We start from the raw sequence: 13,063 nt of genomic DNA, 5'->3' as shown, positions 1-13,063 counted from the left end.
ATTTATATATGTTTTATGTATGTGATTTAATGCTTTTTCTTTTTAAAGTCCTACTCATGGCTTTTAAACCATTTTGTAATATGTAGCTTAATAAATAAAAAGTTTTGTAGCTTTGCCACACGCCCTTCGTGATTTGGTTCATAAACTTTAATACCATGCCATGAAATTTTTTTTCTCAGATAAAACCCTTGATTTTGTTTACAATAGGTTTCATTTTCATTGTGTAAGGGCTAAAGTACTTTTGTCTAAATCGGATATCCTTGAATGGTAGAAGGTTGAATTTTTAGTAATAACTGAATATGTTGCATAGTGCTTAACTTCAAGCAGCAGTGTAGTTGTAGTTGATGATCACAGCATTTGGTAGTTTTGATATTTGATAGTTGCAGTCTGTGACTACAGTAGGCAGAATAAAATATTGTTAGAGCTTTATAGTGGGCTAGCTGTGGGCAGTTCGTCAAATTTTTTAATGAAGTTCGTTGAATAAAATTATTTTAGAATATGTTCGAGGATGATTACAACTGAATGCTTTTCAGTTACTTCATTTAAGCTGGAAGGAAGGGGAGAGAAGTGACAAAAGGGATAAAAACAGTGAAACAAAAGGAATGGAGTCCTTTTGCATTGCTAGCATTCACTCTGTTGAGTAGTACATTAACTTTGCTCAGGGAAGGTAGATCATGAACAGAAAGTTGTTCAAAGGTATGGTTTTACTTTTACTTAAACTTTAGCTGCTTATGCTTCTTTAGTGTAGAGTGTTCATTATATTCAAGATGTAGTTGTAGACAGACTTCTTATTTGAGGGGCATTGGTGTGTTGAGGTTTATACTAACCTAAAGCATTTCTTTAAAACTATTGGATTCAAATGCCTGTAGTGGCCATATGGTACATGAATTACATGGCCTTCAAGTGCAGTAGCATTGTACTACACATCTGATTTTCTCCTAGTTACCTGTAATTTCTTAACTTTTCAGGTTCTTGATGCTGATTTTTCTTCATTTCATTAATTTCTTCTGTTTAATATTCTTATGTCTCTGTATACTTAATATAGTCATGGCACCACTGAAGGATGTGAGCTGTGTGTACTGTTGAGTGATGTGCTTGAGGTCAAGTTGTATATTGCAGGAATACTTTATATGCACTGTATGCACCATGAAATGCTTTCCTAAAATTACATTCTCAGCTCTCTTGTTACACTGCACATGAATGATTAAGTGCAGCTTAATGAAGGTGTATCATTTTCATAGCATTTATAGTGTTAACAAGAAAGAATTTGAGAAGTGATTTAGAGTACCATAGCTTAAATGTTCAAGTGTTTTTCGTGTTTTAAAGTTCATGCTTACTGTTAGCCCACACAATTTTGTTTTGAGTAGTAAAATTATAGTAGCCTAACTTCTTCAGGATGTATAATTGGTTCATAAACTACGCAGAATTAATGAAAGTTGGGTGGAAAGCCTACATTTAATTATGGTATTCGATGGATGTTGTTTGAGCTTGTTTATCTACCTGGTGGTTGGGTTTGTGCATGTTAGACAACTTGTTAGGACTGTTGAATGGCTCTGAATGTATACTATTGATTGTGTTTAGTAACATGGAAATGTGGCTATGAGTACCTACTTTGACAGACTTTTTGAAAGTGACAATATAATACATTGAATATTGACTTCACTGTATATCAGCTTTTTATAGTAATGAGAATGAAAGTTCTTGTTTTAGTACTTTTATGCATTCCTTTTATAGAAAATTAGAGTAAAATGTCATGGCTGTGTAAAGTTGTTGTACTGCATAATGCTGTAGTTATGAATGATATTTGGTTTATTGTCAAACACCATGATGAAGAGACAGCCCTTCCAGTCCTAAGATCTAGGCTCAATCTTACAGTTGATCAGAGACGGGCTGAAACATTGATCACATATGTTTCGTTCTCATGTCATTTCAAAGCCATGGATTAGCTGTAGATGCTATGGGGCAAAGATTAAGAGACCCAGGCTTATGTTATAAGTTATGGTATAGTTTGAGTTGTCTCCTTTTGTTAGACCTTTGTCTAAAATGGTCCATCATGAGTGGAAGCATGCTACCCCGGGTTGTGGGAGAAAGCATAAGTAAATGATAGCTTGAAATGATTCACCCAAGAGCAATGGAGTGGGAAAAAAAGATAATATTAATGTAAAAGTAAAAAATTACTAAGTATTGAACGTTAGGTTTTTGGCAGAAGACAGTGACTTAGGACAATTTTAGCTCATTTTTCCAGTCATGATTAGCTTAATATATTGTTTTTTCATGAATTGATTTTAACATTTTTTTACAGTCCAAAAAGAAGATGGCTAAGCCAAAAGCAAAGAAGGGGGAGAAGGATATGGATAGCTTGAAGCAGGAGTTGGAACTTGATGAGCACAAGATCCCCATAGAAGAACTCTTCCAACGATTAAGTGTGAACCCTGACACAGTAAGCATCACTTGCAAATTAGAGGAGTGTTTGGTATTGCCTCTCTCGTTTATGACTAGATAATTTTCTTACAGGTTTGGACATTTGTTTCCTTACATCAGAAAGATCATTTCCTTTATAATTAATCATTGAGTACAGTGGATCATACAAATGATCATTGTTTCTTTAGGATATCTCCACCAGAGCATCATTTTCTTTTGGACCTTTAAGATTAACTTTTCTTTCTTTAAACTCTCTCTCTCTCTCTCTCTCTTCTCTCTCTCTCTCTCTCGCCACAGTACAGAGAAGGTGTTCATTCACTCAAAGGGTTTCATCTCTTAAACATTCTTTAAAATCAGTCAACTTGTGAAGCCTCTTCATATATTGTCTACATTCCCAGTTTCATCGCTTATGTTACTGTATTCATTCACAACTTGAATAATGTAGTATAGAAATTCTAGACTGCTTTCTATCTTATCTAATGATTCTATAACTTTCCTGCTGTGATCTTGTGTTACTCGTTGCATCTTTCAAAAACTGTACACCATTGCCAGTATCATTGTCTGTTATATTGTAAGTGAGGTTATCAAACTGGAAATGTTTAATCTGATTTAAGTTCAGTATGATAAGAATTGAATATTTTTTTTAAATATTTTCATATCCATTTATGTAAGGAACTTAATATTTTCCAATTTAACAATGCTTCTAAACATGGTTGTCTGGTGATACGCTGGGTACTGTGTCAGAACTTCTACACATTGATTCATGTTACTTATGGCTTATGTCCTAGAATATTGTCATATATTTTATTTATTTTATTTTGCTTTGTCACAGTCTCCTGCGTTAGTGAGGTAGCACAAGGAAACAGACAAAAGAATGGCCCAACCCACCCACATACATATGTATATACATACACGTCCACACACGCAAATATACATACCTATACATCTCAATGTATACATATATATACACACAGACATATACATATATACACATGTACATAATTCATACTGTCTGCCTTTATTCCTTCCCATCGCCACCTCGCCACACATGGAATAACAACCTCCTCCCCCCTCATGTGTGCGAGGTAGCGCTAGGAAAAGACAACAAAGGCCCCATTTGTTCACACTCAGTCTCCAGCCGTCATGTAATAATGCACAGAAACCACAGCTCCCTATCCACATCCAGGCCCCACAGAACTTTCCATGGTTTACCCCAGACGCTTCACATGCACTGGTTCAATCCATTGACAGCACATCGACCCCGGTATACCACATCGTTCCAATTCGCTCTATTCCTTGCACGCCTTTCACCCTCCAGCATGTTCAGGCCCCGATCACTCAAAATCTTTTTCACTCCATCTTTCCACCTCCAATTTGGTCTCCAACTTCTCATTCCCTCCACCTCTGACACATATATCCTCTTGATCAATCTTTCCTCAGTCATTCTCTCCATGTGACCAAACCATTTCAAAACACCCTCTTCTGCTCTCTCAACCACACCCTTTTTATTACCACACATCTCTCTTACCCTATCATTACTTACTCGATCAAACCACCTCACACCACATATTGTCCTCAAACATCTCATTTCCAGCACATCCACCCTCCTGCGCACAACTCTATCCATAGCCCATGCCTCGCAACCATACAACATTGTTGGAACCACTATTCCTTCAAACGTACCCATTTTTGCTTTCCGAGATAATGTTCTCGACTTCCACACATTCTTCAAGGCTCCCAGAATTTTCGCCCCCTCCCCCACCCTATGATTCACTTCCGCTTCCATGGTTCCATCCGCTGCCAGATCCACTCCCAGATATCTAAAACACTTCACTTCCTCCAGTTTTTCTCCATTCAAACTTACCTCCCAATTGACTTGACCCTCACCCCTACTGTACCTAATAACCTTGCTCTTATTCACATTTACTCTCAACTTTCTTCTTTCACACACTTTACCAAACTCAGTTACCAGCTTCTGCAGTTTCTCGCATGAATCAGCCACCAGCGCTGTATCATCAGCGAACAACAACTTACTCACTTCCCAAGCTCTCTTATCCACAACAGACGGCATACTTGCCCCTCTTTCCAAAACTCTTGCTTTCACCTCCCTAACAACCCCATCCATAAACAAATTAAACAACCATGGAGACATGACACACCCCTGCCGCAAACCTACATTCACTGAGAACCAATCACTTTTCTCTCTTCCTACACGTACACATGCCTTACATCCTGGATAAAAACTTTTCTTTGCTTCTAACAACTTGCCTCCCACACCATATATTCTTAATACCTTCCATAGAGCATCTGTATCAACTCTTATCATATGCCTTTTCCAGATCCATAAATGCTACATACAAATCCATTTGCTTTTCTAAGTATCTCTCACATACATTCTTCAAAGCAAACACCTGATCCACACATCCTCTACCACTTCTGAAACCACACTGCTCTTCCCCAATCTGATGCTCTGTATATCCCTTCACCCTCTCAATCAATACCCTCCCATATAATTTACCAGGAATACTCAACAAACTTATACCTCTGTAATTTGAGCACTCACTCTTATCCCCTTTGCCTTTGTATAATGGCACTATGCAAGCATTCCGCCAATCCTCAGGCACCTCACCATGAATCATACATACATTAAATAACCTTACCAACCAGTCAACAATACAGTCACCCCCTTTTTTAATAAATTCCACTGCAATACCATCCAAACCCGCTGCCTTGCCAGCTTTCATCTTCCGCAATGCTTTTACTACCTCTTCTCTGTTTACCAAATCATTTTCCCAAACCCTCTCACTTTGCACACCACCTCGACCAAAACACCCTATATCTGCCACTCTATCATCAAACACATTCAACAAACCTTCTAAATACTCACTCCATCTCCTTCTCACATCACCACTACTTGTTATCACCTCCCCATTAGCCCCCTTCACTGAAGTTCCCATTTGTTCCCTTGTCTTACGCTCTTTATTTACCTCCTTCCAAAACATCTTTTTATTCTCCCTGAAATTTAATGATACTCTCTCACCCCATCTCTCATTTGCCCTCTTTTTCACCGCTTGCACCTTTCTCTTGACCTCCTACCTCTTTCTTTTATACATCTCCCAGTCATTTGCATTATTTCCCTGCAAAAATCGTCCAAATGCCTCTCTCTTCTCTTTCACCAGTAATCTTGCTTCTTCATCCCACCACTTGCTACCCTTTCTAATCTGCCCACCTCCCATGCTTCTCATGCTACAAGCATCTTTTGCGCAAGCCATCACTGCTTCCCCAAATACATCCCATTCCTCCCCCACTCCCCTTACGTCCTTTTTTTCCATTCTGTACTCAGTCTCTCCTGTTATTTCCCCACACAAGTCTCCTTCCCAAGCTCACTTGCTCTCACCACTCTCTTCACCCCAACATTCTCTCTTCTTTTCTGAAAACCTCTACAAATCTTCACCTTAGCCTCCACAAGATAATGATCAGACATCCCTCCAGTTGCACCTTTCAGCACATTAACATCCAAAAGTCTCTCTTTCGCGCACCTATCAATTAACACATAATCCAATAACACTCTCTGGCCATCTCTCCTACTTACCTACGTATACTTATGTATATCTCTCTTTTTAAACCAGGTATTCCCAATCACCAGTCCTTTTTCAGCACATAAATCTACAAGCTCTTCACCATTTTCATTTACTATACTGAACACTCCATGTATACCAATTATTTCCTCAACTGCCACATTCCTCGCCATTGCATTCAAATCACCCATCACTATAACCCAGTCTCGTGCATCAAAACCACTCACACACTCATTCAGCTGCTCCCAAAACACTTGCTTCTCATGATCTTTCTTCTCATGCCCACGTGCATATGCACCAATAATCACCCATCTCTCTCCATCAACTTTCAGTTATACCCGTATCACTCTAGAGTTTACTTTCTTACACTCTATCACATACTCCCACCACTCCTGTTTCAGGAGTAGTGTTACTCCTTCCCTTGCTCTTGTCCTCTCACTAACCCCTGACTTTACTCCCAAGACATTCCCAAACCACTCTTCCCCTTTACCCTTGAGCTTCATTTCACTCAGAGCCAAAACATCCAGGTTCCTTTCCTCAAACATAATACCTATCTCTCCTTTTTTTCTCATCTTGGTTACATCCACACACATTTAGACACCCTAATCTGAGCCTTCTAAGAGGATGAGCAATCCCTACGTGACTCCTTCTTCTGTTTCCCCTTTTAGAAAGTTAAAATACAAGGAGGGGAGGGTTTCTAGCCCCCCGCTCCCGTCCCATTTAGTCGCCTTCTATGACACGTGGGGAATGCGTGGGAAGTATTCTTTCTCCCCTATCCCCAGGGATAATATGTATATGTGTTATATTTTCATTTTTTTATTTTGCTTTTGCATTTGATTGGAATGACCTTACCTGACCATGTATTTGACCAACTTTGGAACTTATCAAAGTCCGTTTGAAGGATGATACATTTCTGATTTTTTTCTCGCTTCTCACTTGACTATAGCATCATCTGCAAACATATTCAAGTATAAGCCCAGTCCTTTTGGTAATTAATGAACATAAGAATAGCAGCAACCCTAGACCATTTCCTATAACCACTAATATTCCTAGTCTCCATAAGTGATTTCCCAGAAGGAGCTAAGTCATAATCGAAGTATTCATGATTGCAGCCGAGTGGTTTTAAGAGAATTAAGGAAGTATTTGTGATTGCAGCCTATCAGCGTTCCAGCTTAACAGCTTAACTTAGGTACATGGTTGTTGTCAAACCAGACAGATGCAAGGTGATGCAGAGAGACCATGGTAAGATAAGACCAAATATGACATCTTATGGGTGACATTATAGGAATCCAAATGTTAAAGGAACTTGGTCTGATATAGCATCCAGGCTATCACAAAACTACCATATTGGCAGAATTGATAAAGGAGGTAAATTGCATAGCAGTCATTTACAGATTTGTCCTGAAGTGTGTAGTTTAGGAGAAATTCTTTATAGCTTTATAGCATGTGAAGCATCTGGGGTAAACCATGGAAAGTTCTGTGGGGCCTGGATGTGGAAAGGGAGCTGTGGTTTCAGTGCATTATTACATGACAGCTAGAGACTGAGTGTGAACGAATGGGGCTTTTGTTGTCTTTTCCTAGCGCTACCTCGCACACATGAGGGGGGAGGGGGTTGTTATTCCATGTGTGGCGAGGTGGCGATGGGAATAAATAAAGGCAGACTATGAATTATGTACATGTGTATATATGTATGTCTGTGTGTGTATATATATGTATACATTGAGATGTATAGGTATGTATATTTGTGTGTGTGGACGTGTATGTATATACATGTGTATGTGGATGGGTTGGGCCATTCTTTTGTCTGTTTCCTTGCGCTACCTCGCTAACGCGGGAGACAGCGCCAAAGCAAAATGAATAAATAAACCCAAGTTTGAAGTTTACCTCTTGTCATCCCCCATTGAAAGGCACAGCTCTGTGTACTAGAGAATGAAAGACTTACTTATAGATTTTCACTTGTGGAGTAAACACTAGCAGGTAGAGCCTAGTCATACTACAAGAGTAGTAGTGTTTCTCCCCTTTCACCGTACTGTATACATGTTTTTTATATTTATTATACCCCAGGACTATTTTGCATGAGAGTCCACGTGTTACCCAGGACCTCTTTTTAAAGGATTCAGTTGCTGGGAAAGTGAAATTATTTTGGAATGAGAAGTTTCTTGATAAGACTGTACTCCTAATAATACAGCCACACCAAAGATGACTTTTCACTCCGTGTCATATACACATGAATGAGTATATATTTTGTCATTTTGTCATGGATAGTAAATAGAATTTGCTCTTTGATCATATGGAGAACTTATGGTTGCTAAGTTATTTTTCAGAGGTGTTTCCTTTATTATGAATTTTTCAGAAAAAGAACATTCCTGGTTTTGGTCTTTTCTGTACCACTTCAGTATTTAATGATAGTACTATTTTAAACTTTCTAGTGGACTTTTTGGTGCCAAGAAATTTTGTCAGACAGGTTAAAGTCATGGTTTGTTTTTAGGGTCTGACACAACCTGAGGCAAAACGACGAATTGAAAGAGATGGTCCAAATGCCCTCACACCTCCTAAGCAAACTCCAGAGTGGGTGAAGTTTTGCAAGAACCTCTTTGGTGGTTTCTCACTCCTCCTCTGGATTGGCGCTATCCTCTGTTTTATTGCTTTCTCCATTGAAGCAGCATCAGAGGAGGAACCCAGCAATGACAATGTGAGTATATGTATATATATTTTTTTTTTGTACATATTTGCTATTTCTCGCATTAATGAGGTAGCATTAAGAACAGATGACTGTGCCCATTCTCCATTCCTCTTTTTAGAGAAGTAAAAACAGGAGGGGAGAATTTCCAGCCCCCTACTCCCACCTCTTTTAGTTGCCTTCTACGACACACAGGGAATACGTGGGAAATGTTCTTTCTCCCCTATCCCTAGGGATATATATATATATATATATATATATATATAGTATTTTTAATAATTTGATTTATGATATGAAAGAATATTGATATGTTTAATGTCGTGTACTCTTTATCTCAGTTTAGGTTTGGCATTTTTGAATGATGCCAAACTATTGTTTCAGACATTTTTGTAAAAAGTTGCTTTGCAGCAAGTAATACCTCCTGTTCTCAAAAGATATTCCATCCTCTGAAAGAGAAAAGTAATGCATAAGGAAGGGGCCTTGCATATTTCAGTAAGAAGTTTTATTTTAGTGGAGCATCTCATTAGAATTGCATGACTTTGTGTAAATGAGATGAACCAAAATGAAACGTGATTATTTGGTTATGCTTGAGATGGATATTTGATCAGAGTAGTTACTTATTTTCTTGAACTTTTTTCAGTTGTACCTGGGCATTGTGCTCACAGCTGTCGTGATCATCACAGGTTGCTTCTCTTATTATCAAGAGAACAAGAGTTCCCGTATTATGGAATCATTTAAAAACATGGTCCCTCAGGTACTGTAAATATTTTGTTTTATTTTCTATTTTCTGTACCAATTATCTTTGAATATCCAGTGGCTCATTCAGTCTTTCACATAACCTTATTTTTGCTTATCTGGATAGACTACTCTTTGGCGTATCTCCTAAGTGTATTCAACCTCACACTTTATACTTTACCTCTGTTTCACCTCTTCCCCATTACATTTTTTCTTCACTATATATATTTTTCATTTTCCCTTTACCCAGTAGAACTCTTCATCTACTGAGTAACCTCTCAGTATTGTTTGCTATTTACTCCTTTTCTGAACATTTAATAGGTTTCAAAAATAAATGATTAGCCTTTAAACTTTTGATATATCAGTTTTAATTCCTTTATACTGTTTCATATGTGTGTTACATGATTTCTTTATACATTTATATTTTTATGCCATTTTAGTTTTTGTTGTTCTTGGAGCTTTTGTGGAGCAGTTATTAAGAACATTTTCTTACAGTATGCCATTGTGATTCGTGAAGGTGAAAAACAGAACGTTCAGGCTGAAGAACTTTGCATAGGAGACATCATTGAAGTGAAATTTGGTGACCGCATTCCTGCTGATGTTCGAGTCATTGAAGCAAGGGGATTTAAGGTCAGTTTTGATTATGATACTATGGTACTTAAGTTGATATAGAATTGTGTGTTAACTTGAATTTTCATCCACTCCCAAACACTGTAATATTGATTGTTGCTTGTTTTGTAAGAAATGTACACATATTCTGATGCCATGTACATTCTTTTATAGGTGGACAATTCATCCTTGACTGGAGAGTCTGAACCCCAAAGCCGTTCTCCAGAATTTACTTCAGAAAATCCTTTGGAGACCAAGAACCTTGCCTTCTTCTCCACCAATGCTGTTGAGGGTGAAGACTTGGACTTACTTTTATGCCTTGTATTGCAGATTATGAAACATTTAATACAAAATGTGTAAAAGTACAGGGAAGAATTTCATTACTTTCAAATTTGAATTGTTTCTTGAAAGATCATAGCTGGGATTGAAATTATGAATATTCTTCTAAACGCTTTTATTTCTTTTAGGCACTGCCAAGGGTATTGTGATAAACATTGGTGACAACACAGTGATGGGTCGCATTGCTGGCCTGGCTTCTGGACTGGAAACTGGTGAAACCCCCATTGCAAAAGAAATCAGTCATTTCATCCATATCATCACTGGTGTAGCAGTTTTCTTGGGTGTTACCTTCTTCGTCATTGCCTTCATCCTGGGTAGGTTACCTAATAACAGAGCAGTTATTTTTGTATCCTATACTGTACATTTCTACTTATCTGTAAAAATAGTTTCATACTTGTAGATGCCAAATTAAAGATCAAAATAGGTGTCTTTTATCCATTTGTTGATTTACAATGGTTGGCTGGATGGCCCATGTAGAATGAATGACCTCATAGGTTAATGTCAGTTGATTTTAACATTTATACATCTGTATCCCTTATAGGGACTCCCATTCAAATCTTTTTATTAAGTCTTTAGTTTTCCCCCACATTTGCTTCCATTCCCTAGCTTTTTATTGTCTCTGCATTCATTATGGTTGATGTTTGAAAATTCCAAACTCCTAAAAAACTTATAACACCCCAAGTACTTAGTTCACTGCATTTAGAATTGATACCAAGTTGGATTAGTTTTCAGAGCTGATAGCTCTGTACTGTACAGCATTTTTAAAAGTTTATGACTAAAAGTCTGTTAAAGTACATGTACTTAGAGAATGATTAAACATGGTAAACAGAAAGACTGCCAGAGAAAAAATCTTTTTTTCTCGTGGGTTGCATCGAAGTTGGCTAAAACGCAATGTCTATTTTTCTGTATCGTTGATGCCTGTAACCATATGGAACTCCCTCAAAGGGGGTGGCTATGGCAAGTGTCCTCATAACTGATGAACTCCAGGGCTACTTCTTAGCCTTTAGTGCTTCAAACTTAACAGGGCATTGGCAGAAGTGCAACTTAGTGCTTCAAACTTAACAGGGCATTGGCAGAAGTGCAACTTAAGTGCAGTATTTCCAAGGGCTATTGCCAAATGTTCCTACTTGCTATTTCTGTTGTATTGGTAAGACCATAACACAATTACCTTATTATATTGCTTATTTGTATAATTAAGATAATGCAGTATTTCTATGTAAAAATTGAAATCTTCAATAAGTATAATTCCTAAAAAAGAATAACAATGGAAAATCATGATCTTGAAATTTTCATGTTTTATCACCCCATCATGGTCCTAACATTGGCTATCTTGCATTGAAAGTACCACCTCCATGATTTGGAATAGGATGATGGGTGATTGATTCCACTATTAGAAGATTCAGATGTATTGATTACTTACCAGTTCTTCTTTTCCAGGATACCATTGGTTAGATGCTGTTGTATTCCTCATTGGTATCATTGTGGCCAATGTGCCCGAGGGTCTACTGGCCACTGTCACTGTGTGTTTAACTCTCACAGCCAAGCGAATGGCTGCCAAGAACTGTCTTGTGAAGAACTTGGAAGCTGTGGAAACTTTGGGATCCACCTCCACTATCTGCTCTGACAAGACTGGTACCCTAACCCAGAACCGCATGACAGTGGCTCATATGTGGTTTGACAATACCATCATTGAGGCTGATACTTCAGAGGACCAATCTGGTTGTCAGTATGACAAGACATCTGAAGGCTGGAAGGCACTTTCCCGAATTGCTGCCCTTTGCAACCGAGCTGAATTCAAGACTGGACAAGACAGTGTCCCTATCTTGAAGCGTGAAGTGAATGGTGATGCTTCAGAGGCTGCTCTGTTGAAATGTGTTGAACTCGCTGTTGGGGATGTAAAGGGTTGGCGTAGCCGTAATAAGAAGGTCTGTGAAATTCCATTCAACTCGACAAATAAGTATCAGGTGTCCATACACGAAACTGAAGATAAAAATGACCCCAGATACCTTCTTGTAATGAAGGGGGCCCCAGAGAGAATCCTGGAACGCTGCTCAACCATCTACATCAATGGTGAAGAAAAGGCTCTTGATGAAGAGATGAAAGAATCTTTCAACAATGCCTATTTGGAATTGGGAGGTCTGGGAGAACGTGTACTTGGTTTCTGTGACTATGTTTTGCCTTCTGATAAGTATCCTCTAGGATATCCATTTGATGCAGATTCTGTCAATTTCCCTGTACATGGCCTGCGATTTGTGGGCCTGATGTCCATGATTGATCCTCCTCGTGCTGCTGTACCTGATGCTGTAGCAAAGTGCCGATCAGCTGGAATTAAGGTTATTATGGTTACTGGTGATCACCCCATCACTGCCAAGGCCATTGCTAAGTCCGTAGGCATCATCTCTGAAGGCAATGAAACTGTTGAGGATATTGCTCAGAGATTGAACATCCCTATCAAGGAAGTTGATCCCCGTGAGGCAAAGGCTGCTGTTGTTCATGGTTCAGAACTAAGAGACATGACCTCTGAACAGTTGGATGATATTCTCATTCACCACACTGAAATTGTATTTGCGCGTACATCACCTCAGCAAAAGTTGATCATTGTTGAAGGTTGCCAACGCATGGGTGCCATTGTAGCTGTAACAGGTGATGGTGTAAACGACTCTCCTGCCCTCAAGAAAGCCGACATTGGTAAGTACTTGTT

The 13,063-nt window shown here is 38.6% G+C and overlaps 1 protein-coding gene across 16 annotated transcripts in view; it reads left to right on the top strand.

Annotated features, from left to right (window-relative positions):
• The window catches only part of Atpalpha (sodium/potassium-transporting ATPase subunit alpha), a 201,627-nt gene that overhangs the window by 170,343 nt on the left and 18,221 nt on the right, over window positions 1–13,063 (top strand). For all 16 annotated transcript variants that reach the window (XM_071661202.1, XM_071661200.1, XM_071661205.1 and 13 more), the window contains 7 exons: window positions 2,303–2,440; window positions 8,488–8,691; window positions 9,320–9,433; window positions 9,910–10,044; window positions 10,198–10,315; window positions 10,491–10,676; window positions 11,800–13,050. In XM_071661202.1, coding sequence (XP_071517303.1) covers window positions 2,303–2,440; window positions 8,488–8,691; window positions 9,320–9,433; window positions 9,910–10,044; window positions 10,198–10,315; window positions 10,491–10,676; window positions 11,800–13,050 — 2,146 coding nt within the window. The remainder of the gene's footprint in view (window positions 1–2,302; window positions 2,441–8,487; window positions 8,692–9,319; window positions 9,434–9,909; window positions 10,045–10,197; window positions 10,316–10,490; window positions 10,677–11,799; window positions 13,051–13,063) is intronic.

Source organism: Panulirus ornatus, chromosome 73 (genome assembly GCF_036320965.1).
Source record: "Panulirus ornatus isolate Po-2019 chromosome 73, ASM3632096v1, whole genome shotgun sequence".
In the NCBI taxonomy this organism is placed as follows: Eukaryota; Metazoa; Arthropoda; class Malacostraca; order Decapoda; family Palinuridae; genus Panulirus; species Panulirus ornatus.
The sequence above is the reverse complement of the archived record's forward strand: the minus strand, read 5'-3'. Positions and strand labels throughout refer to the sequence as shown.